A 23,868-nucleotide genomic window follows, 5' to 3' on the forward strand; every position below is an offset into this window, starting at 1 on the left:
GTCTACATATATTCATGTTAAAAGCCCATGTGGTATAAGAGATATTTCAAGTTTCAAGGTTGGTCTCAGAGTCAGAAGAAGTTTCTCTACTTCCTGGTATACACATAAAAATTACAATAAGCTGTGGGGTGCCTCAGTGGCTCAGGGGATTAGGTGTCGAACTCTTGATTTCTGCTCAGGTCATGATCTCAGGATCGTGAGATGGAGCCCAGCGTTGGGCTCACACTGGGCGTACAGCCTGCTCAAGATTCTCTCTTTCCCTCTCCCTCTTTCCTCTCTTTCCCCTACCTCCCATGCTCTCTCTCTCTCTCAAATAAAGAAATAAATAAGTTTCTAACTGTATACTAAGAGGCAGTATAGTGGTAGACAGGTTAAGAGAGAGTTAGGCTGCCTAAATTCAGTTCTAAGAGCCTCCATTTATTACTATGTGATCTTGGGAAAACAACTGAAGCTTTTTCTCTTTTTAAAGGTTTTATTTATTCATTTGAGAGTGTGAGAGATAGAGTGAGCACAGCAGGGGGAAAGGCACAGGGAGAGGAAAAAGCAGGCTCCCCGCTGAACTGGGAGCCCAGCCACGACATGGGGCTGGATCGCAGGACCCTGAGATCATGACCTGAGCTGAAGGCAGACACCTAACCATCTGAGCCACCCAGGTGCTTCAATTTAAGGTTTTCATAACCCAGTTTCCTCATGTTTAAAAGGGAAATATTAAAAAATATCTACACAATAACATTCTGAGTATTATAAGCAGCACGGTATTCATATACCACCACTGTTAGGGCTCACTTCTCTAAGGTCCCCTGTCATTTCATGTTCTTCACCTTTCAGCTGTGTCTTTGTTGGTTTATGATAACTAGCACATAACTAGGGAAAGGGAAAACAATAGTATTACATTTGCTTTCTGGTTAGTTGAGAGTTGGTTTCACCCAATACTCAGCATGTAGCAACAGCTTTTAACAACTGAATTAGGGTGATGCTGCTTATTCGAGTATAATCCCAAGTGATCTTTTACCTGTAGATGCACCATCTTCGTGCCACGTTAGAGGCATGATTAAAAGTCAAATATATGAAGGGGCCTGTTCTTTGTGTGTTTATCTTTGCAGTTAAGGACCCTTCATAATGTGGTCTATAACTCTTTAAAGTTCTCTCTCAACATTTCTCAGTAAGGATCCCCATGCCAGAGTCTGCAAATTGTAAGGAGTGTAGGAACCAGGTTGGTGTCATAAAAAAGAATAGCAGACCACATATAAGACATTTGGTGTACTATATAATCAACATTAAGCAATACGGGAACCCTTTTAATTTTGATTACACTATTATTCCATCAATCATGGGAAATAATAGAATATTTAATTATATCTAAATGGATTTATTAGAGCCTACTAATGAAAAAATCAAAACACTGTTGTATTTTAAGAAATTACTCACCCCTGGAGTTAATTTCCACTTAGAGGACATACGAGGAATACAAGAATGAGTTAAATGACACTCAAGGGGAAAAAACATCCCCTAATAATCATGACGTCAACATGAATTGGCAACAGGTCAGTGGTACGGGATAGAAGCAGAAATGGGACTGCTCAAGATAAAAAGATACTTAAGTTACATAACAACTAAATGGAGTGTGGTGATCTTGTTTTGAATACTGGTTTGAACAAACCAAACAAAAAAAGACATTTTATAGGCAAGAAGAGTTAAGACAATGATTATATATGGGTTATTACACAATAAAAAATATTGTTTTTATTGCAAACTATGTTGGAATTGTCATCGTGTAGGAAGATGTAATATTTTTTCGAGCTGTATAACTGAAGTATACATGACATGAGATCTATGTTTTGCTAAAAGATACTTGGCAATGAATAAAGAAAAAGCAAAAAAAAGATAACCAGTGAAAATGAATCAAAATCATAATGATTTTTTAATTGAAATGATGGATATATATAAATGTATTCTATTATTTTCTCCACTTTTCTGAATGTTTGAAAAATTTCAGGATAAAATTTCACATAAAAGCAATTACTACTCTAGTAATACACAGTAATGCTGTTAGGCTTAATAGATCTTTAAGTCCCAAACAAATTTCTAGATTGCAACTCCTTATACAGTGGGATTTAATCATGTTTTGGCAATGTCTGACAGACATTAAAACACTCAGTTAAAAATTGCTCTGCAAATGTGAACAGCTGCAGTAGTCACACTGTCCCCAGCTTGTGGGGTCCCATACCCTCATGAGGTAGAAGCTGCAGCAACATTGCCACCTGGCAGTCCTGTAGCTCTCCAGAGGGCAGGTGCCACCACCATCTCCTTACTGAACCCATTGTTTACGCACTTGAAAGAAGCAGTCTTTGCCTTCCATACTGCTGCCAAGCTTCTAAGGGATTTTTAGTTTCCATTATGGAGCAGACAAATATTTGCGTGCAAAGGATGTGTAATATTTTGTGTCCTGTATTGATTTAGCCTCTGTCCCCTTCTCCCTCCGTCCCTCCTTTCTTCTTTGCCTCCTTCCCCCATTCCCCCTCCTATTCTGTCTTCTATCTTGGAGTTTTATCACCATTTTAAAATTATTTCCACGAGAAATACCCTATGGGCTCCAAACAACAGACTTTTTGGTAACTCGCAGAACAGAATTTATTTATACCCAAAGAACTATCTGTATTTTTTTTTTTTTTAATTCTAGGAGTTCAAAATACTATGAATATATAGCACTTACATCAGACTACATTCCTATCAAATAAGCCACAAATGTATTATCCCACAAATGGGAGTATTAATGACCAGGGATTGGGAGGGGAGTAAGTAGAAATAGCCCTGTATTTTACTGGACTCCATTGCTTTGGACTGGGTGGAAAAATATTTGTTAAGAAGAAGAATGGTGATGGATAGAGAACAAGAAAGTGGGGTTTCTCAGCAGTCAGAACATTGAAATCTGATGCTCTGTTCGGGCTTTGTATCTCTGGCAGAGAACCAGATGGAAAAGGAGAAAACCATTTCATCCTTTTTTGTCCCTTCGGTGCCTAACATATGTTGCAAAAACAGACAACAAAAGGGGGTGGAGGAGACTACACTGACCAGCTTCTGCTACCCACATGCATTTCTGATCCTTGGTCCTGGCATATGTGCAGCCAGATTTAAAGCCACACAAATGGTGAGTGCATTCATATGATTGGAGCCCTGGCGGAGTGCCCATATATATATATATATTTAATGTCAAGCCATTTTCCTCCAAGAAAATCTTTTGCTCCTACAGGCTGAACCATGGTGATATCAGTATTGAAAGCGCCCCCCCCCCTTTTAAAGTTAAAAGCCAAGTACAACACAGGCAACCACAGTCAAATTTCCTGGTATTGCCTATGAGTACCTTGGAGCTGAGGAAGACCACCTCGGTGGGGAATGATTCATCATTCAGACAGCCCAGTTAGAACCTCTCTTGTAAAAAACTCTTCTGACTCAAAATCATGGAGAAGTCATCAATAAGTAATACGGGTTGAGCATAATGACTTAATTATCACCCACTTTTGCAAATTCAGTCATTTAGCAATTCAACCACATCTAGCTTTGAATCACTTCCTGAAAATATGTTACTGTGGAAGTAATTGCAGCTATTGTCATTTTTAGAAAGTTATTTTTCTGTCTTATTTCTTAACATTTAGATAAGCTAATTTAAATGGTGGAATTTTATAACAGAGGACTTAAAAACCACACAGTCCCATACTTTGTTATTTTTTAAAAAGCATAAAAACTGAAGCTCAGAGAAGTTAAATTACTAGTCCAAGTTCAAACAGCTTGGAAGAAGCCCTAAAATCTTCTTGATTTCAACTCAGGATTCTTTTTATTTTTCTATTATACTGTTTCTAAGAGATACAGAAACAGTTCCATCAAATAAAAGTAATTTAAACTTTTAGAAGTTTCATGGACAATAACTAAGTACTTTTTTAACTACATCCTAGTCAAAAAAAATCCAAGTATTTATAAGGAACCTAGATGTTTCAGATTCTAAACTGCCCTCTCATGGGATTTTAGGCACTTCTGGTCTTTCATAGGTCCACAAAGCACTGTCTAAGTCTTGTACGCTGTCGTCTTCTGTCAGAGTTCTATAACCTGAGAACCACGGATGCCTAGAAAGGCCATGAATGGGCTTCAGAAAGTCAAGAACACCCTTAAGTGTTATACCAACTTTCTTGAGTATGTACCGATGGGTATTTTTCTGGGAGGAAACTACTGTTTTTATCATATACTCAAAGGAGTAAATGAGTCCTCAGAGGTTAAAAACCAATGTTCCAAGCAAAGGTCTTTAGACTGTTTCCTTTGACCCTCCTATTTATAAGAGGAGTGTTTTCAGTTTCCATACTATTAAAACTTGGATGCTAATTTCTCAGCCAAACTTTGGAAACAGTAATATGTCTTCTGCCTATTTCTTGAAAGCATTGTTTTCCAAAAGGATCATTTCTTGTATATCAGATGACAAATAAATAAATAAATAAATAAATAAAAACAATTTTATAATAATAAGCTTCAATCATTGTATTGATTAAATTTTATCCAGCAGAAATGCTCTGGATCTTATGCTGTACTGGTCACAAACTCACTTCTCTCCCTACAGTTTATGGCAGAGGTTGGAAAAGGAGTTAAATATAAAAGCAAGAGAACAGGGCCCATAGACACTGCCATCTTCTCATCATGTCATGGTCCTCATCAAAAATAAAGTGAACTGATTCACAGACCTGTACCCCTGGGGATAAAAATATATGTTTATAAAAAATAAAAAAAAAAAAAAAAAAAAAAAAAATAAAGTGAACTGGAAGGAAAGGGTCCTCATAATGAACTGAATAAACTAAATAAACCACGTCAAATTCAAAGCTGTTCAAATTCTCCCTCAAGACCAATTTCCAATGTTCTCTTTCTTCTGCCTCAGAGACCTTAACCTCCCATCTCGACCTGTTGGAATTCTGCTATTCCTTCAAGTCCGACATACATTTTGAAACACTCTCCTTGATTTTTCGAATGATAATTTTGTTTGCCTTTTTCTGAATACATATTGAGACATCAGTAATTTTTACGTCCTGCTATTCCGATTTCCAGTTATTTGTATTCACTTCCTCTACAATATTGAAAGTTCAGCGAGGACAGAAACGGGACCCTGCTCCTCTTCAAGGTTCTCACAGCACATGCAACATGGCCTTGCACAGAATGACTGCCCGACAAGATTGTACTGAGCAGATAAATCCACTTCACAGCCCTCCCAACCCTTTTGCCTTTATAGTAGTGTTTCTTAAATGGGGATGACTGTGCTTCCAGGGGACTTTTGATAATCTCTGGAGATACTTTTGACAGTCACACTGGAGGAAGTGCTCCTGTAATTTAGTGAGTAGTGGGTTTCAATGCTGCAAAACATCCTACAATGCACAGAACAGTACCCCAACGGTGAGAATGCCCTCTTCTTCAATGGGTATACATGACTTGCTGTACTTCAATCTTTTTCCAGTTCTGGAGGGAAGCATTGTGTAATTCCTGTCTTCTAGTTTGGAAATTGGAGGGAGGGGTACATTAAGGAATGAGCCTAGTGGTCATTCCCAAGACTAGAGACAAAACATGAGTCTAGAGTACCCTTGGCCTTTAAAGCCCAGAGAGCAAATCCAAACATGACCTATGATTTAGTGAATTGGAAAATTAAGATAAATAGATAAAATGAAGGGGCCAACCACCAGTAACAACAAACAGATAGAACAACAGATAGACAGACAGACAGATAGAAAACAGAAAAATAGAAAACCAGAGTGCAGATAATGGGATAGTTGAATTCTGCTGATAATTGGCAGGTAAGTTTTTTGAACTATTTTTATGTTCTCTCAGTACAGGATTATGAGGGCTTCAGTTTCAGTTAAAAGGAGCCAGAGATATAAAATCTCCATATCAGTTTCCATATCACCAAATGATTCTGAAATGGCTTTTGAGAGTTCTTATGACCCTTCTTCCCCCTTACCCTGCTGTCACATTTTGAGTGAGCTGAATGACTTAGAGACCTAAAGGTTAGTGAAACTTCCATTGTTTTCTAGGTTATCAGGCAGGAATAATTTTTGCCCTAGAAATTGATAAAGTAAGTACATGTGGTAAATCAAATAATTAAATGTCTACTATGAATTGGTTGTAATTAATTCCTTCCACACTGTAGCTCTCAGGTGTTTTCTGATTACCCTTTATAATCTGAAAAACATATCTCTGTAGGTCTTTCCAATTAAAATGGAAAAATTACTTTGAATTGAACTCTATAAAGCATCAAAATAAATGTTCTAAATAAATGTTCTAAATTAATGAAATTATTTCTTATAAAATTAACATATTCTATTCTATACATTTCTTAGTTATTTTCATTGATTCTTCTGATTGGAAAATATTGATTGTTTAGGTTTTTGTAGTTCACATAAGAGTGCAGAAATGATTAACTAAGGCACAAGTTGGAAGGCCCCACTTACTTTTAACAAAAATTCAGTTAACTCAAAACAAAATAATCTTGTTTTTATGAACTGCTCAGAAAATTGCCTCTTCTCACTCACTCTGACAATTGATGTTGAAGAGACTTTCTATATCCATTTTTGAAAGAAACATCTCAATTCTATTCTTCTGTCAAATTTTAGCATACTACTAGGAATGTCACATTATATTTCCACCCTTCGGTTTTCCTACCTGCAAATGGGTACTAAAAATACTGGAATATATTATTGAAAACCTATAGGAGTATTTTTAACCTCTTACTTCTCAGAAATAAAGTGTGAGCCCATAGTTAATTATAAATTTCTTTCCAAGTAAGACATGCTTACAAATATTCATGCTTCCTGTCTGAGAGGGAAAAAATCATAATAGGGAAAATATGTCCTAAGAAGCATGTGTTTTACAGAACACTTATTAACAATGAATGTGCCTACAATATGAGAGACGCTGAGGAGTGACTGGGCTGGGGGTGAAGAGAAATGAAATCTCCATAGCAGGAAAATGCCTGCATTCAGATGAGCATAGGTTATAGGGATGACATTAACTCTAACAAGTCAAAACTTCTTTATAGCATTATTCATGACTGATGTTCCAGGACCCTGATACCACTGTGGGCCTCCATGTTTCACTGCAGTCAGTATTTAAGGGAAATACTAAGCCTGTTCCTAATACATTTATTATCTGATAGACAAATCATTGTCACATTATATTTAACTAAGAATGATATGCTTGACATACGGTCTGAAAACGGCAGACTTTTCAAGTAGATTAGTCACAAGATTCAGTACAAACCCAAATTAAAATTAAATGGACTAATAATTATACCATGACCAGTTGTTTATTTCATGGTAATTTACCTTCCTTCCTTCCCTCTTTTCTTTCTTTTACTTTCCTTCTTTTAACTATCAACTAAGCATGTCTGCATGTACATTTATGAATAAAAAATTTGGAAAATCTTTTATTTGGGAAGAGCTTTACAATAACTATAGGCTTATGCATGTCTTTTTGGAAAGTAAGCAGTTATAAATATTTCCATGACCTTTCAATATATAGTCTAGTATTATAGTTGTATTTACAGACAGAAAATCTGAAGGACAAATATAGAAATGTATACATATAAATTTATCCTTATTAAATATATTTACCTATATACTAAATATATATTTGAATCCCAATTAACAGCTATTTTAAGTACCAAATTACCAATAAGCATTTTTTTTTGTTTTTCTAGTTTATTTTATTTTATATACTTTACACCTCCACTTTTTAGAGGGTAAAAGTAAATTAGCCCATTGTGCTGACATTTTTCTCTTTCTTTCCTTTCCATTTCATTATTTTCTTCTTTTCTTTTTTTTTAATTTATTTTTTTTCAGAGTAACAAAGCATTTTCTATCAGCATTGGAAGTAGTGTTCCTGATAACTAAAATCTATATTTATAAATTTTTATAGAAGTTTCTTAGGAAAAGATAGTTGCATAATAAGCCAACCAAGTAGTTTCTTGTCAGCCAGTCCATTCATTCTGCAAAGATTTATTGAATTTTCCTGGATTTACTAGGTTTTAGAAGTAAAAGGAAATGAAGTGATATACAGGCACTTCCTATAGGAAGATCATTTACATCTAGTGGACTCTTCAATGGAAGGGTAGAGCTATTTCAGAAAAAAAGGTTTTATAAAAAGTTTTCTTTTTCAAAAATTTTGTGTGCTTTTGAGAAGGATGAGAAAAGCACTCATTTTTTTCTTTTCCGTTACCATTTCACAGTACAGGTATTTGAACTTACAACCCATTTGAATTTATAAATGGCATAAGATTACCTAATAAGAAGCAAATTGAATTCTTTTCTAGGTCAAAAGCTAAGAATTACCTTTAGTAAAAATATATGCTTTTATCTAGCCCCCTAGAGTGCAGCTTTTCAAAAAATCCCACCGATGGCCCCAGGAGAACACTGTAGAGAGCTCTCTTCTGTTCATGAGCTTCTTCAACAGTCACTGTGCAAGGTTCACTTATTTAAGAGGTATTTACTGAGTGCTCAGTTTATGAAAAGTCCTGTGTTAAGATCTTTTGAGAGATCATGAAATAGAACAATGGAAATTACAATTTAGTTACAGGTAATTTAACTATTTCTTAAAGTTACAATGAGTGACAATTCCATTGCTATTGGTTGGAACATATATAGGAATACGTTTTTTACTACCAAGAAATTCTATAGCAATTCCTCATTTAAAGTTTTAGGAAAAGAAGAATAGAATCCATGAATACTACAAGTTAACATATTAAAATAATTTTCTTCTTGTTCTGAATTAGTTGATTTTTAAACACTCATTGTTCTCTTTGTTAAAAACTTAATCAATCTGAACATTTATGGATAAATTTATATTGTAGAGCATCTGGTGATGAAATGTAAAAATAAAATCTTAATGACCTCCCCCACTAGTTCTGCTATGTTAATTCAAGACGACACACTCAAGTATTTAGACAGATGGTGGCGGCAGCCATATTAACCTCTGATTTCTCTACAGGGAAGCAAGAGAAAGCAGAGCTCTTAGGATGTGTGCTTGTCTGCCTAGGTTCACACTTTGAAATCCTCGACAAATGCTGATTTATTCACAGCCAAATGTTTTCCTATCTGATTAGGCAGCTTTCTACTTCAGTAAGCATGTAATATGAAGGTAGCTGAATTTCCACACTGAGGAGTGAAAAACAATATTTATAGTTTGGAAATAAAACAATCTGGAGGAATCAGGACTGTTGGAATCATGAAGAGCTTCATAGGGAGTAAATTTCTGATGAATCTATACCATAGGGTTAAAGAGTTAAAAGCTTAGTTTTAAGAAGAATGAGACTAGGCTATGTTTATACAATAAACAGCAGTTTTAAAGGACCACGTTTATAATAAATTATCTTGAAGGGTGATTCTTGTCACTTATGATTGCATTATTCCTCAAACAAGAGGACAAGAGCTAGACAAGTTAGCATTTTATTTGAATTTGTCTCGGCTTACATTTTAAATAACACTTTTGATTTTTCTTTGGAAAAATGCACGCAAGTAGCTACTGAATGTGTTCCTTCAAAAAGAGGTAGATTCCAGGTGACTTTCTCTTTTTAACAACACAGATTAAATTGACAGACGGGAAATAGGAAGCATTCATAAGCATAACAATATAAAACTTCATTCTAGTGAAACACAAGTTTTATATTACCAGCTTGGATACTCAGAGAAAAAAAGAACCACGTTATTATCATTAGTCACATTATGTTAAAAAAAAAAAAAGTAGATAATAAACTGAAGGGTCAAGTAGTCCTTGTTTAAATATCCAGTCCTGGCAGTCTTATAAAACATGCTCCAAATACATAACTCATTCTAAAACTAACTACACTTTGATTATTATTATAAATGTAGAATGGATTTTCAGTCAGTAGATTAGATGCTACAAGTATCTGTCTCAAGTTCATCTGCCCTATTTTCAAAACAATTGTCTTAGTTCAGGATGCTATAACTAAACACAATATACTGAACGGCTTAAAAAACATTTACTTCTCAGAGTGATGGAGGCTAGCAGGTCCTTCAAGATTGAGATTTAGTGTTTCATAACAGTAATCTTACTGTATCCTCTCTCTCATGTCTCTTCTTAAAAGGGCACAAATCCCATCATGAGGACTTCATTCTCATGACCCATTTACCTTCTAAAAGCCCCATTTTCAAATATTATTATATTCAGGATTATGGTTACAACACAGGAATCTGAAGGAACACAATTCAGTACTCTCTGATCTAAGTCTTTGGTATGAGAATTTGTTTCTCCCTATCCTCTCCAATATATACATATATTGTAAAAAGTTTAATTAATAAGATCAATTCAATTGTTAATCAAAAAGGTATTTGTTGGGGTGCCTGGGTGGCTCAGTGGGTTAAGCCTCTGCCTTCGGCTCAGCTCATGATCTCAGGGTCCTGGCATCTAGCCCCACATCAGGAATCTCTGCTCAGCAGGGAGCCTCCTTCACCCTCTTTCTGCCTACCTCTCTGCCTACTTGTGATCTCTGTCTCTCTCTGTCAAATAAATAAATAAAATCTTAAAAAAAAAAGGTAGTTGTTGATGGTCATTCAAGTTCAAGACAATGGGAAAAAGAAGATGAATAAAACACAGTCTTTGTCTTTAAGACGTTTACTGTGAGCTCCCATATTCATGGAGCTCAAGCTTCCTAATATCAAAGTTGCAGATTCCTACCCTTGGTCAGAGGAGATTTATGTATATTTTATGGTTCTTAGAAGAGGTCTATTATTATTCTATATTTTGAGTAAGCACCCAGATAACTCTGATACATGCATGTGATCCATCCAACTCTGACCTTATGTACCAATTCTAATATGTAGTCTTACGACTTTTTTCATAATAGATACCATAATAACTGGTATTATTTACCTGACTATATACAACTAACATATGTTATTTTATTAAGCCTCAGTGCACTTTTATGGGGTAGGTATGATTACCTTCATTAAAGATTAGAAAGCAAAGTCAGAGAATTTAGATAACTTTACTAAATATTCACACCCATCCTTCAGCAAGCATTTCTTAAGATTCTCTTATGTGGGAATGCTTTTAGGTTCTGCAAACACAAGAGTGTACAAAACTCCAACAGAGGATAGATTTCTCTTTGATTACACAACCTATACTCTTAGACATTATGTCTTATTACTTTCTTGTTCTTAAAATAGTCTTCTTTTCAATTCTATTAGTAGATTCCCAACTTCTCCCTTATGCTGGAAACCCTCAAATTCCATTACTTTCACAACAGACATTTTAAAATAGTGATCTATGAATTTTTAGATAGTCTTTTGATGAGCTTTGGGAAGCTCAATAAAATTATTATTATTATTTTTAAAGATTTTATTTATGTATTTGACAGACAGAGATCACAAGTAGGCAGAAAGGCAGACAGAGAGAGAGGAAGGGAAGCAGGCTCCCTGCTGAATAGAGAGCCCAAACAGGACTGGATCCCAGGACCTTGGGATCATGACCTGAGCAGAAGGCAGAGGCTTTAACCCACTGAGCCATCCAGGTGCCCCTAAAATTATTTTTTTATGCAAAGTTTTTTTCCCTTTAGGAAAGAATCAGTAGAATCTAACAGATTCTTGAAGGAGGACATAATCCTCAATATGATAGTAACAAGTGATGCCAATTCAGGCCAATTAGTCTCTTTGTCTGGCAGAGAGTAAGCACTCAAGAACTATTTTTATTTTAAATATATGAATTTCAAAGAGATTTGCATATCTAATACATTTGGGAAGACACTACAAAATTATACATAAATAAGTTAAGGGTGAATTATCTTAAAAGGTAACTACAGAATGCAACAAAAGATCACTTCTAGAGAGAACATGTATAGGACTTGAAGACAGGTTACAAAGAGGTCAAAGAGTTCTTTGGAAACAACAATATTTGACCATGATGTTGACCTGAAGTAGCAATGGAAGTAAAGAAGAGCCTCTGACTTGAGTCATAATGAAATACATTTTAAATATGTTAACTCTGTGTACTGCCAAGTACTCTTGTGAATATATTAAATGACACATTGGAAACACTGACCTTAAATCTGTAAGAGAATTAGCGTTAGAGCTACAGACTATGTAATTACTTAGAGGCAATATGAAACTAGTGAAGTAAATTAAATTCTAAAGAAGGAAGAAGAGAGAACTGGAACCTGAAATTCAGAAAGGAATAACAGGGACTATGGGAGTAAACAGACAGAAGTGCTGTGAAATATCTCAGCTTATTTCCATGATGGAAGGCTTATTACGAACTATTGAAATAAGGACCTGATAGACAAGAAGCATGAAATTTGATTTTTGTTATAACAAGTATTTTTCAAAAACATTTGTTTTAAAATATAACTGCTTCTTCCTCAAAAATTCCTTAAAATTCTAAAAGATACATGATCATAACCATTAAAAATTTATATTAGGGAGATACAGCATAGCTGTACCCCAGATATAAGTGCAAATAAGTATAAACATACAAACTTATTTACTTATTATCAACAAGAGATATAAGTATTTAAACACTACTATGTGTATTTATTAAAGTTCATATGTATATAATATATGTACTTATATACACAAACATATGTTCTCATAAGAGACAAGCCATGTTTTACTTTTTGTTATCAAGGAACTCAGAATAATGGGAGAAACAGAGTTTAGTAACAAATACAGTATAGATGTATAAGAAGTAAACTTCAGCATTATTAACTGAATGCTTTCATAAGCAGGAACCAATATGTTACAGTATTCACATCCCCCAACAGAGCTTACTCTTAACTCCCAATGTGGAAATGGAAATAAACACAGCAGTAATGAAAAGAAAAGTGCAGTTCCTCGAGTACAGATCCTTTATGTCTTTGTTTAGGTTTATTCCCAGGTGTCTTATGGTTCTTGGTGCTATAGTAAATGGAATCGATTCTCTATTTCCCTTTCTATATTTTCACTGTTAGTGTATAAGAAAGAAACTGATTTCTGTGCATTGATTTTGTATCCTGCCACATTACTGAATTGCTGTATGAGTTTTAGTAGTTTGGGAGTGGAGTCTTTTGGGTTTTCCATATAAAGTATCATGTCATCTGTGAAGAGAGAGAGTTTGACGACTTCTTTGCCAATTTGAATACCTTTTATTTCTTTCTGTTGGTCTGACTGCTGTTGCTAGGACTTCTATTACTATGTTGAACAACAGTGGTGAGAGTGGGCATCCTTGTCGTGTTCCTGATCTCAAAGGGAAGGCTGCCAGCTTTTCCCCATTGAGAATGATATTCGCTGTGGGTTTCTCACAGATCAATTTCGTGAAGTTGAGGAATGTTCCCTCTATCCCTATACTTTGAAGCATTTTAATCAGGAATGGATTCATCATTAGCCATTAGGGAGATTCAAATCAAAACCACACTGAGATACCACCTTACACCAGTTAGAATGGTCAAAATTAACAAGTCATTAAACATGTATTGGAGAGGATGTGGAGAAAGGGGAACCCTCTTACACTGTTGGTGGGAATGCAAGTTGGTACAGGCACTTTGGAAAACAGTGTGGATATTCCTTAAGAAACTAAAAATAGAGCTTCCTTATGACCCTGCAATTGCACTCCTGGTATTTACTCCAAAGATACCGATGTAGTGCAAAGAAGGGCCATATGTACCCCAGTGTTCATAGCAGCAATGGCCACAATCACCAAACTGTGGAAAGAGCAAAGATGCCCTTCAATGGACGAATGGATAAAGAAAATATGGTCCGTATATACAATGGAATATTATGCCTCCATCAGAAAGGATGAATACCCAACTTTTGTATCAATATGGATGGTACTGGAGGAGATTATGCTGAGTGAAGCAAGTCAAGCAGAAAAAGTCAATTATCATATGGTTTCACTTACTTGTGGAGCATAAGGAATAACATGGAGGACATTAGGAGAAGGAAAGGAAAAGTGAATTGGGGGAAATCAGAGGGGGAGAAGAAGCATTAGAGACTGTGGATTCTGAGAAACAACCTGAGGGTTTGGGAAGGGAGGGGTGGGGGGGATGGTTGAGCCTCGTGGTGGGAGGGCATGTATTGCATGGAGCACTGGGTGTGGTGCATAAACAATGAACCTTGGAACACTGAAAAAAAACACCATAAAATTAAAAAAAAAAAAGAAAAGTGCACTTACAGAGTTAAGTAGGAGGTGAAAAAAAGACATTCATAAGGAAGTGGTAATTGAGTTGCATTATGAAGAATGTAATTGAGTTGCATTATGAAGAATGTTTGGAAAAGGTCATCAACAAAGAGAGCATATATAAATACAGAAAATGAATAAGCGTTTGGAGTACGTGAGAGAAAAAGAAATGTGGTTTGGCTGGAGCATCTGACTAATGGGATGAGAACAGAGCAGTAAAGCAGGGTCATGTTCTAAGAACCCTGAAATCCATTCATGAATTTAAGGTATTTGATTTTGTCCTGGAGGCAGCAGAAAGCCATTCAAAACTTCTTATTGTGGGTATTTGTACTCATGTTGGCAGTGCCTGATATAACTGGGTTTCTAAAATCACCACCATGGCTGTTGTATGCAAAAATTTGGAAGAGAGAAGAGTCTGTAGGAAGAGAAGAGAATAATATTCTATCATAGCCATCTATATAACTGATGGAAGGAGCATTAGCTAAGGTGAGATAAAAGAATGGAAAGGTTAAGAGAGATCAAGAGCTGTTTAGGAGGAAAACGAGTATGTAATACTTTCAAAGAGAGGAAAGGATGAGCTATTAACAATTATGCCAGGAAAACAGACATATATTGGGGTTGTTCCACATAATCTGGTCATCTCTAAGAAATGTAAAATCACTGATACCAGATTTCAGAGGAGGAAAGGAGAAAATAGTTTACCAGGTTTTGAATCACATATCGACTACTAATTAGCTACAACCTTAGGCAAGTTATTTAATTCTATATACTTCAACTTCTCTTTGAATGGGGACAATAGGATTGTATGATAATTAAATAAGCAAATCTTATTTTTAAAGTTTTTTTTTTTATTTATTTGAGAGAGAGCACATGCACAAGCGGGTGGGACAGAGGGAGAGGGAGAAGCAGACTCCCTGCTGAGCAGAGAGCCCCACGTGGGGCTCCATTCCAGGATCCTGAGATTTTAACCTGACCCGAAGGCAGATGCTTAACTGACTGAACCACCCAGGCATCACTAAATAAACAAATCTTATGAAATACTTAGCAGTGACCGATACATGGTCTGAGCTACGTAAGTACTTACTCTTGATAGAAGAGATGCTTTCTGAAGATTTGAGTGAGGCCTTAAAGAATGTATAGAAAAGCAAAATGTAGAAAATATGAAAGAAGAGAAACAGTAATAATTACATAGCAGATGTATTTGGGAAATGGAAAATAGTCAACTCGGAATGAATTGCACAGAATGGAAAGTAACAGGATGTACACAGGAAATCTATTTGAAGGCAGTGCAAGAGAAACATTAAATTAAAGCAATTTAGACTTCGCTCATCAAGCAACTGAACATCACCAAAGGATTTTCAGTAGGACTAACCTCTGAGGATAGATTACATTTTAAGAGGGACAAACAGATGTGTATAAAGGTCACACAGTAATTTGATCCAGGCAAGATTACAAAGTCCTCTCTTAACTAACCAATAGGTTTAAACTTCTTTCATTGTGCAATGTGAGTTATTTATGAACCCTGTTGCCTCCCATCATGGTACACTGAGATATAACCAAATAAATAGAGTGAAGAGGAAGGGTAATAAGTAGGTAACGGCCAAAACACAATATGCTCTGAGGCCAGCTCGGTTACCTTATATAAACTGCAGAATCTCAATATTTTAGCTTTGAAAAAGGATAGTGTTTGCCACAAAGTTGGTGAATATAAAATTTCCAGTTTTCTGAAATTGTCTATTAACTTTCTGGGATAGTTTGTACTTCTACAGGTACCCTTAAAATAAAGCATCATTAACTGAGGTTATTTATAATTATATTCATTCTTTACAAACTATAAAAGTCTTTAAGTAGTCAAAAGTAGTTGACCTTTAGTGATTCAAGTTACTTTATGGGAATTAAATGAAAATCTTCTGCTTAGCATATATTGCATGTTTAATACATGGTGGCTATTATAACAGTGTGGTCAGAAATGGATGAGAACAAGGAATCTGGAGCCTCACTACTCAGTCCAAAGCCCAGCTCTGACACTTACCAGTCCTATGATGCAGTACAAGTTACTTAGTATACTTAACTTGAGGCAACAGTATTAACTATTCCATAAACTTGTTATGAAGATTTAGTGAGATAGTATTTGACAAAATGCTTAAAATACTTTCTGAAAACATGAGTTCTGGATAAGTAAATGACATGTAAAATGAAGTAAATAAGAGACAAATAAATAGAAATGTCATCTCTTCAAGTTTTTCCTGGGGACAGATCAAACAAATGACAAATATCAGTAGCTGAGAATTTGTGGCTTGGGATAACTGTAACTGTTTAGTCTTCTAACATTCAGTCATTTAAAAATACCTTTTGAGCTACTTTTCCTTCATCCAGAATATTGTATCTCATTGTTCCAGCCTCTCTTTTTTTTTTTGTCTTTGTTACTATATGCAAGACTACAAATGAAATAGGCACTCAGTGGATGTCTGTGGGATATAATGCTTGAAATATTTAAAAAGATATATTGAGTTTGGCAAATTTCATAATTTTCTACATTGACTAGTTCCTGAATTAGAAAAAAAAAAGGATTATGACAAAAAAACCTGAACAATGCATTTTGTGATCAGAATCTCAAGCTCATAAAGGTATATATTTTTCTAAAGTAAATTTGTGCATTATTTTCTTAAATCTAAAATCCAACTGCATTTATTCATATTAATAATTCATACTAACCAAAATATGGACTGCATTAAAATCACAAGTACAAAATGTACATGAATAATCATAAGGATGGCTAGGAATGGTTAGTAAGTGACATAAAATAAAAGTTATCTAGTTTACAGAAAAGATTAAAAAGAAAAACAAAAGTACTACAAACATCTATAGATTAGAATATGAACTATCTTTTTTAATACTCAATACTGTGTATTGTTAGTATCTTTATTTTATATAAGAAGAAACTAAGGCACAGGAAGGTAAACTGAACTGTCCAAGGTCACAGTAATAGTAATAAATGAAGTCAGGACTTCAGGCAATATAATTCCTGAGGCCACAAAAGGAAAACACAAGTTTACATTATGTAAATAGTTACTTTCTTTTCTTTTTATTTTCTTTCTTTCTTTCTTTCTTTCTTTCTTTCTTTCTTTCTCTCTTGCCTTCCTGCCTTCCTTCTTTCTTTGAGTAAACTCTACACCCAACACGGGGCAGGAACTCAGGATCCTGAGGTCAAGAGTCCCACACTCTATGGACTGAGCCAGCCAGGTGACCCTACTTTTATTATGTTTTTTTTTTTTTTTTTTTTTTTTTTTTTTTTTTTTTATTTTAATTTTTTATTTTTTATAAACATATATTTTTATCCCCAGGGATACAGGTCTGTGAATCACCAGGTTTACACACTTCACAGCACTCACCAAATCACATACCCTCCCCAATGTCCATATTATGTTTTTTAAAAAAACTTTATTTATTTATTTGAGACACAGAGAGAGCATGAGCTTAGGGGCAGGACAGATGGAGAGGGAGAAACAGACTCCCTGCTAAGCAGGGAGCCTGACCTGGGGCTCCATCCCAGGACCCTGAGATTGTGATCTGAGCTGAAGGCAGATGTTTAATTGAGTTAATTAAAGTCATCCAGGTGCCCCACTTTTACTATGTTTTATAAAACACACTTGAGATGAATAATTATGTGTTATGATATGCATATTTAGGTTTTAATAATTACAGTATGTGAAATATTCAAGAATATCTTCCCAAGTGTCTTTATGCAAAATAAATATTAATTAATATAATGAAAAAGCTTTGTCAACTAGCTTAATAATTCTAATACAAAGAACAAAATAACAGCTATAGAAATCTGAGATAAACTAAACTTATTTCTCTGAAATCATGACTTAGAATTCATGTTACAAATGTTATATATTTTATATATAATGGTTTAATAAAATGGTAAGATGAAATAGGTAAATGTACTTAAAACCACGTTGTTGTTTGTTTGTTTGTTTGTTTTTAAAAGAGTTTATTTATTTGAGAGAGAGAGAGATCACAAGTAGGCAGAGAGGCAGGCAGAGAGAGAGAGGGGAGGAAGCAGGCTCCCTGCAGAGCAGAGAGCCCGATGCAGGGCTTGATCCCAGGATCCTGGGATCATGACCTGAGCCGAAGGCAGAGGTTTTAACCCACTGAGCCACCCAGGCGCACTAAAACCACATTTTTTACACAAGACTGGGTCTTGGTAGACTCCATAAGGTTTTGAAGAAAATCATAATGTTGGCTATAAAAGCACCATAAGCAAACCACTCTATTAGTTGTATGAAGAAGTCAGATCTAAATCTCAGGTCATTCTGCTACCGCTTTATTGTTTTTGCTGCCGTAAAGTTACATTTTCCTATTCTTTTCTCTATCTCCACATTTCTGTAAACTTCCAGTTCTTATTGTCTCTTCAGTTATGTAGCTTCATAATTCCACTACGTATCTCTTATGCTTTCTAATTCTGCACACTGCATTCCTGCAGTTCTCCTACACTCTAACTTCTGCTGATACTTACTCTATAGGTGTGTCATATTGATTAGGACAGTTGTATGAAGAGTATTAAGCCTTCATCAAAAAGGATTAATACTCAACTTTTGTATCAACATGGACAGGACTGGAGGAGATTATGCTGAGTTAAATAAGTCAAGCAGAGAGAGTCAATTATATGGTTTCACTTGCTTGGGCAGCATAAGGAATAACACAGAGGAAATGGAGAGAAGTGAGATGGGGGAAATCGGAGGGGGAGACGAAATATGAGAGACTGGGGACTCAGAAACAAACTGAGGGTTGGGGGTGGTAGGGGAATGGGTGAGCCTCGTGGTGGGTATTAAGGAGGGCATGTATTGCATGGAGCACTGGATGTGGTGCAAAAAGAATGAATCTTCGAACACTGAAAAATAAATAAATAAATAAAAAGGACAAGCTTTGAAAATAAATAAATAAATAAAAAGGACAAAAAAGAAATGGAAATTCAAAAATTTAAGGCATAATATCTGATGTGGGAAATCCACTGAATGGGCTTAAAATTTTTACATTAGAGAGGGCAGGTAAATGGTAATTAAACCTGAAGAGTTTAATAAACAGGCATTTTGAGTCCAAAGAGAGGAGAGAGAGAAAGGTGTAAATACAATGTTTAAGGAAATACTGGCCATGTTTGTTTGTTTGTTTCAAAATTTGACCAAAAATATATAACCTGTGTACTCCAAGCCATGAGGCAAAGAGAAAAAAAAAAGAGAGAGAGAGAGAGAGAAATATATGGTATAAACAAAGGAGTGAAAGCAAGAAAACTGTCCATTCAAAGACTACACAATAAGAAAGTAAGAAGGTCATGGAGAATTTTTAAATAAAATTTTTTTTATCAATTGTACAAATAAGTCTTCCTGTTAAGCTATAATAATAAAGTGAGGGATTGGGATAAGAGGAAAGAAATCAATAGAAGAGAACAGAAGCCTAAAATTAGAGCCGACCACATACGGTCAATTTCTTTTCAACAAAGGATTCAGGTAATCAAAAGGCTGAAAGAAAGTTTCTACTTTTAAATGGTGCACAGAAGTGGGTATTCATAAAAATGATAAAGAGTTCATGGAGAAAATACAGCAAACAAGAAAAACCACCTAGCCATTAAAAAAAGATAAATTAAACTTCAAAATTCAATATTTTTTTTCAAAATAATCTAAAAGAAAATGAAAAAAGCATGCTATAGGATGGAGAAATATAATTGAAATGCATAAATCGGACAGTGATTTATAATGAGAATCTATAAAGAATTTCAAGTCACTTAAGCAAACAAGTCAATAAAAAATAGATAAAAGCTTAAACAGGCAGTTTATTAAAGCAAATGCATCAATGACCAATAAGTACCTGGAATGCTGCACAACATCATCACTTATTAGAGAAATATTACCCAAAGAGAGAGCTCCTTGCCCACACTGACATGGGTAAGATTAATGTTAATATCTTAATCTAATCCTTCTCCCTAGTCTATCCAAATATCTCTCCCCTGAGAAAAGAGTTGGCTACACACCTGTACTTCTAGAAACATTTCATGCATCTGTGAACATATAAAACATATAGCTGTTTTCCCTTTTTTAATATAAATATTAGCGTATACTATACACTGTTACTTTTTTGGGTATCTGTCCATATTAGTACATAAAAAGATGGCTCAGGGGCACCTGGGTGGCTCAGTGGGTTAAGCCCCTGCCTTCTGCTCAGGTAATGATCTCAGGGTCTGGGATCGAGCCCTGCATCGGGCTCTCTGCTCACCAGGGAGTCTGCTTTCCTCTCTCTCTGCCTGCCTCTCTGCCTACTTGTGATCTCTATCAAATAAATAAATAAATAATAATAATAATAATAATAATAATAAGATGGCTCATTTTGTTATGACTGCACCATTTTTCATTTAGGAGCTTTAGTTCAGCACTATAAAAATCCTTGAATCATATGGGATCAAATCTTCAATACCAAATAACTATTTCTCTTTTATATTTCTCTGCACAAGCATCGACTGATACGTACATGAACGATAATAGTAAATCAAAGGTAACAGATAATGATAAGGTACTAGATGCCACTATTACTGTGTGAATCAACTACTGCTGAAATATTATCTATAATTATCTATAATATCTATTACTAGATGCCACTATTACTGTGTGAATCAACTACTGCTGAAATATTATCTATAATCTCAAATGAAATGACAACATTCCACAGCTCTTAACTTTAAAACACGTATTAAATAATAAGTATTTTTCAGTAAACTCAGAAGAAAAGAGCTTCACCGACTCTGTGCTGCAGATATTTTAGATGAGTGAACAATAAACAAAAACGGAGGCAAAAATTAAACAGCAGAGTACAGTTTATAGCAGAAGGTTTTGTAACTTTCAGAAAAGAGGAAGGGGATGGACACTGCTCTGTCTTCATCAAAGTAATCCAAAAGTAAACAGAAAATTTCATTATAAACTCTTTAGTTTGTTTTAGGGTCTATTTTTTCTCTCACATACAGTCTTTCAAAAAGCATGTTGTTCCTGTTCTGCTTTATTATTATTTTTTTTTACTTTCTCTTATCCTACCCTGATAGACTGACATGAATGAACTCATCCTTCCACTGAGAAAATCAGTACCTCCTTAAGGCCAAATCCCCCTCAGAGTGAAAACTGATTTCACGGCTGTCAGTAGCCATGAAACAACTGAAAGAATCAAACCTCCATTCAGGACTAATCAGGGCTCCTTGGCCACCACTGTCATGTGTACCATGGCTGACATAGGGTTTCTGTGAGTGGAGTATGGTTTCTGTGTATTAAACTTTAAAAAATTAGGGCAATTACATGATAATAATAATTATTTTTAAAAGTTAAACCTTCTTCCCACTTCAGGTCTTGATTTCACTCATCCCGGAAACAGCCACAGCTACAAATCTCTTGGTTCTACTTCCTGCATGATTCTGTTATTTCAAATGAGTGGTACTATGCTGTCTATAATAATAAATGTAATTAAATGCACAGCTGTTAAAAACATCTTATAAATGTATTCACACCTAATAATATAATTTAAAATTTCAAAAGCCAAACCTCAATTGCAGAAAGGGTGTTCCTGCTTCCTGTGCAGCTCAACTGTAGTAATTATACATGATACAGTACTTTCAAAAATATGAGGTACAAGACAAGTGAAAGGTTGTAATGTGTTGCTTTTGAGCTTGGAAATGAAGCCACCTGGAGGTCCTGAGTTTAAAAGAAATGTCTCACCACTGGCTTTCTCTCACTGCCCCTTTACAGACTGCGATGAAACTCTAGCTCATAGACCTTTTAGAGGGGCACAGGAAAAGGCGGAAGTTACTTAGGCACCATTGTTCTGTGTCCAAACTAATACCTGACCCAACACGTGGCTTGACCTGTAGCAGAGCTGCTATAAAAAATGTAATTCTCCTTTAACCCCTCCATGTAAATCATTAGAAAGCTTTCCTCTACTGATTTAAACAAATTTGGTCTTTGACCTCTACAGTCAGAATTGGCCTCAACAACTCTTTCAGATGGTTGTCCTATTGACTGTTTGATGTATGTCAACTGCCATAAAACGCAATGCTGTTTCACCACAGGTCTTCAAATAACGGCTCATATGTCCAAAGTCATAGTAGCAGTCTCCTTATTCCAAGTAGAGCAGTAGCATGAAATACTGCAGATTAATGAAATAATGCATTTTGTTGTATCAAGCTTTGGTATCGAATGCAGCTGTGATTTGCGCTATTGTTCAACCAGCTGCAACACCTGTCAACACGTTTCCTACAGAACTTCAAAAAGCTTGCAACAAATGTGAAATGCTTGGAGAGGTTCTCATGTTTATAAGTAAGTTTTCCTGGGCCTGTGACTTTTGGTATTTAACAACCAGAACAGTACCATAGTTAATAAAACAATCAGTTGCTTAACGATCTATCTGAAAACATTCAAATCTGATGATTTGAGATACCACATAAAACCCAAGAAATTATATTTTTTCATTTTTCTGGGGGGAAAAAAAGGCTAAACATTTTGAACACTCTCTAAATAAAACCTAAACTCTAAAATTAAAGCAAGATTTTAAACGATATTTTCACAATTTCTTTAAGCATTAAATTTTTTTCAAGGAGTTCCCGCTGATTGATATATGTACGTGTATGTATAAATATGTACAGTAAAATGTATCAATACTGACATATAACTATTGTTTATTATCTTATAATAAATTATAGTATAAAATAATGATTATAAATAACATACTAAATATGTAAAATTACATATATTTATGTAATATAAATATTTATAGTTATAAATTCATATCTTGAAATTGAAATGAATTTCAACATCTTTTGGTAAACAACGTTTAATGAACTGTAATACAGGAAGATATTGTACTGAATATAGTATTAGAATGTTTTGGTACTTAATAGTTCAAAAAATTTTTTTATTTAATTGAGACCAACTGGCCTCATTGCTTCTTATAAACTTTGCAATATATATTCAATAAAAAGGAATAAAAATGAACAGATGTTTCTCCTTAAAGAAGGCAGACAAAGATTTTTCTTACACAATAAATCAGTTGCTAGTGGATTTCCAGGACATTTCTTCAGGCTAACTACTTAGGTATAAAACTTAAAAAAAAAAAAAAAAAGAAGAGTTACCTCTGTGTGGATCCAAAATTGGTAGAGAAGATTGAACTGAAGATGAACAGCATATACTGAAGGTGGTATAAAGAGGGCCAGGGGAGAGTAGAATATCTGAAAAATCAAAAAATTTAAAATTTATACATATAATTCTCAATATAAAATACACTTTTACTATGGTTCAACTTATGAGTATAAACTTCATGAATATACCTTATTCTTTAGTAAATATACCTTACCCTGTATATTTTATTCCCATATTTGACTTTGCAATGTTAATTTTCCATGTGGTGATAAAGTTACAGACATATTGGAACTAAGTCCTCCAGACTTTTAGTTTGTATTTAATATTGTCTAATTAAAATAGCATATGTGGTATGTTGTTTCCTTAATCTTGAAAAGGCTGGATGTGTTTCCTGGAAGTAAAGAGGTTTTTCTTATACACACAAATAATCACTTTAAGTTTTAAAAAAAGAAGAAGAAGAAAGAAAAGAAAGAAAAAAAAATTTAAAAAAGGAGCATAAGCCTTTATACCACAA

General features: G+C 34.8%; 1 protein-coding gene across 1 annotated transcript in view; it reads right to left on the reverse strand.

Moving 5' to 3' along the window:
• Positions 1-23,868, reverse strand: part of AGMO (alkylglycerol monooxygenase) — a 212,315-nt gene that overhangs the window by 42,425 nt on the left and 146,022 nt on the right. Inside the window, exon 5 of the mRNA XM_045089729.1 lies at positions 23,348-23,443. Coding sequence (XP_044945664.1) covers positions 23,348-23,443 — 96 coding nt within the window. The remainder of the gene's footprint in view (positions 1-23,347; positions 23,444-23,868) is intronic.

This window comes from Mustela putorius, unplaced genomic scaffold, assembly GCF_011764305.1.
Source record: "Mustela putorius furo isolate JIRA1106 unplaced genomic scaffold, ASM1176430v1.1 tig00003845_pilon_pilon_pilon, whole genome shotgun sequence".
NCBI classification, from domain to species: Eukaryota; Metazoa; Chordata; class Mammalia; order Carnivora; family Mustelidae; genus Mustela; species Mustela putorius.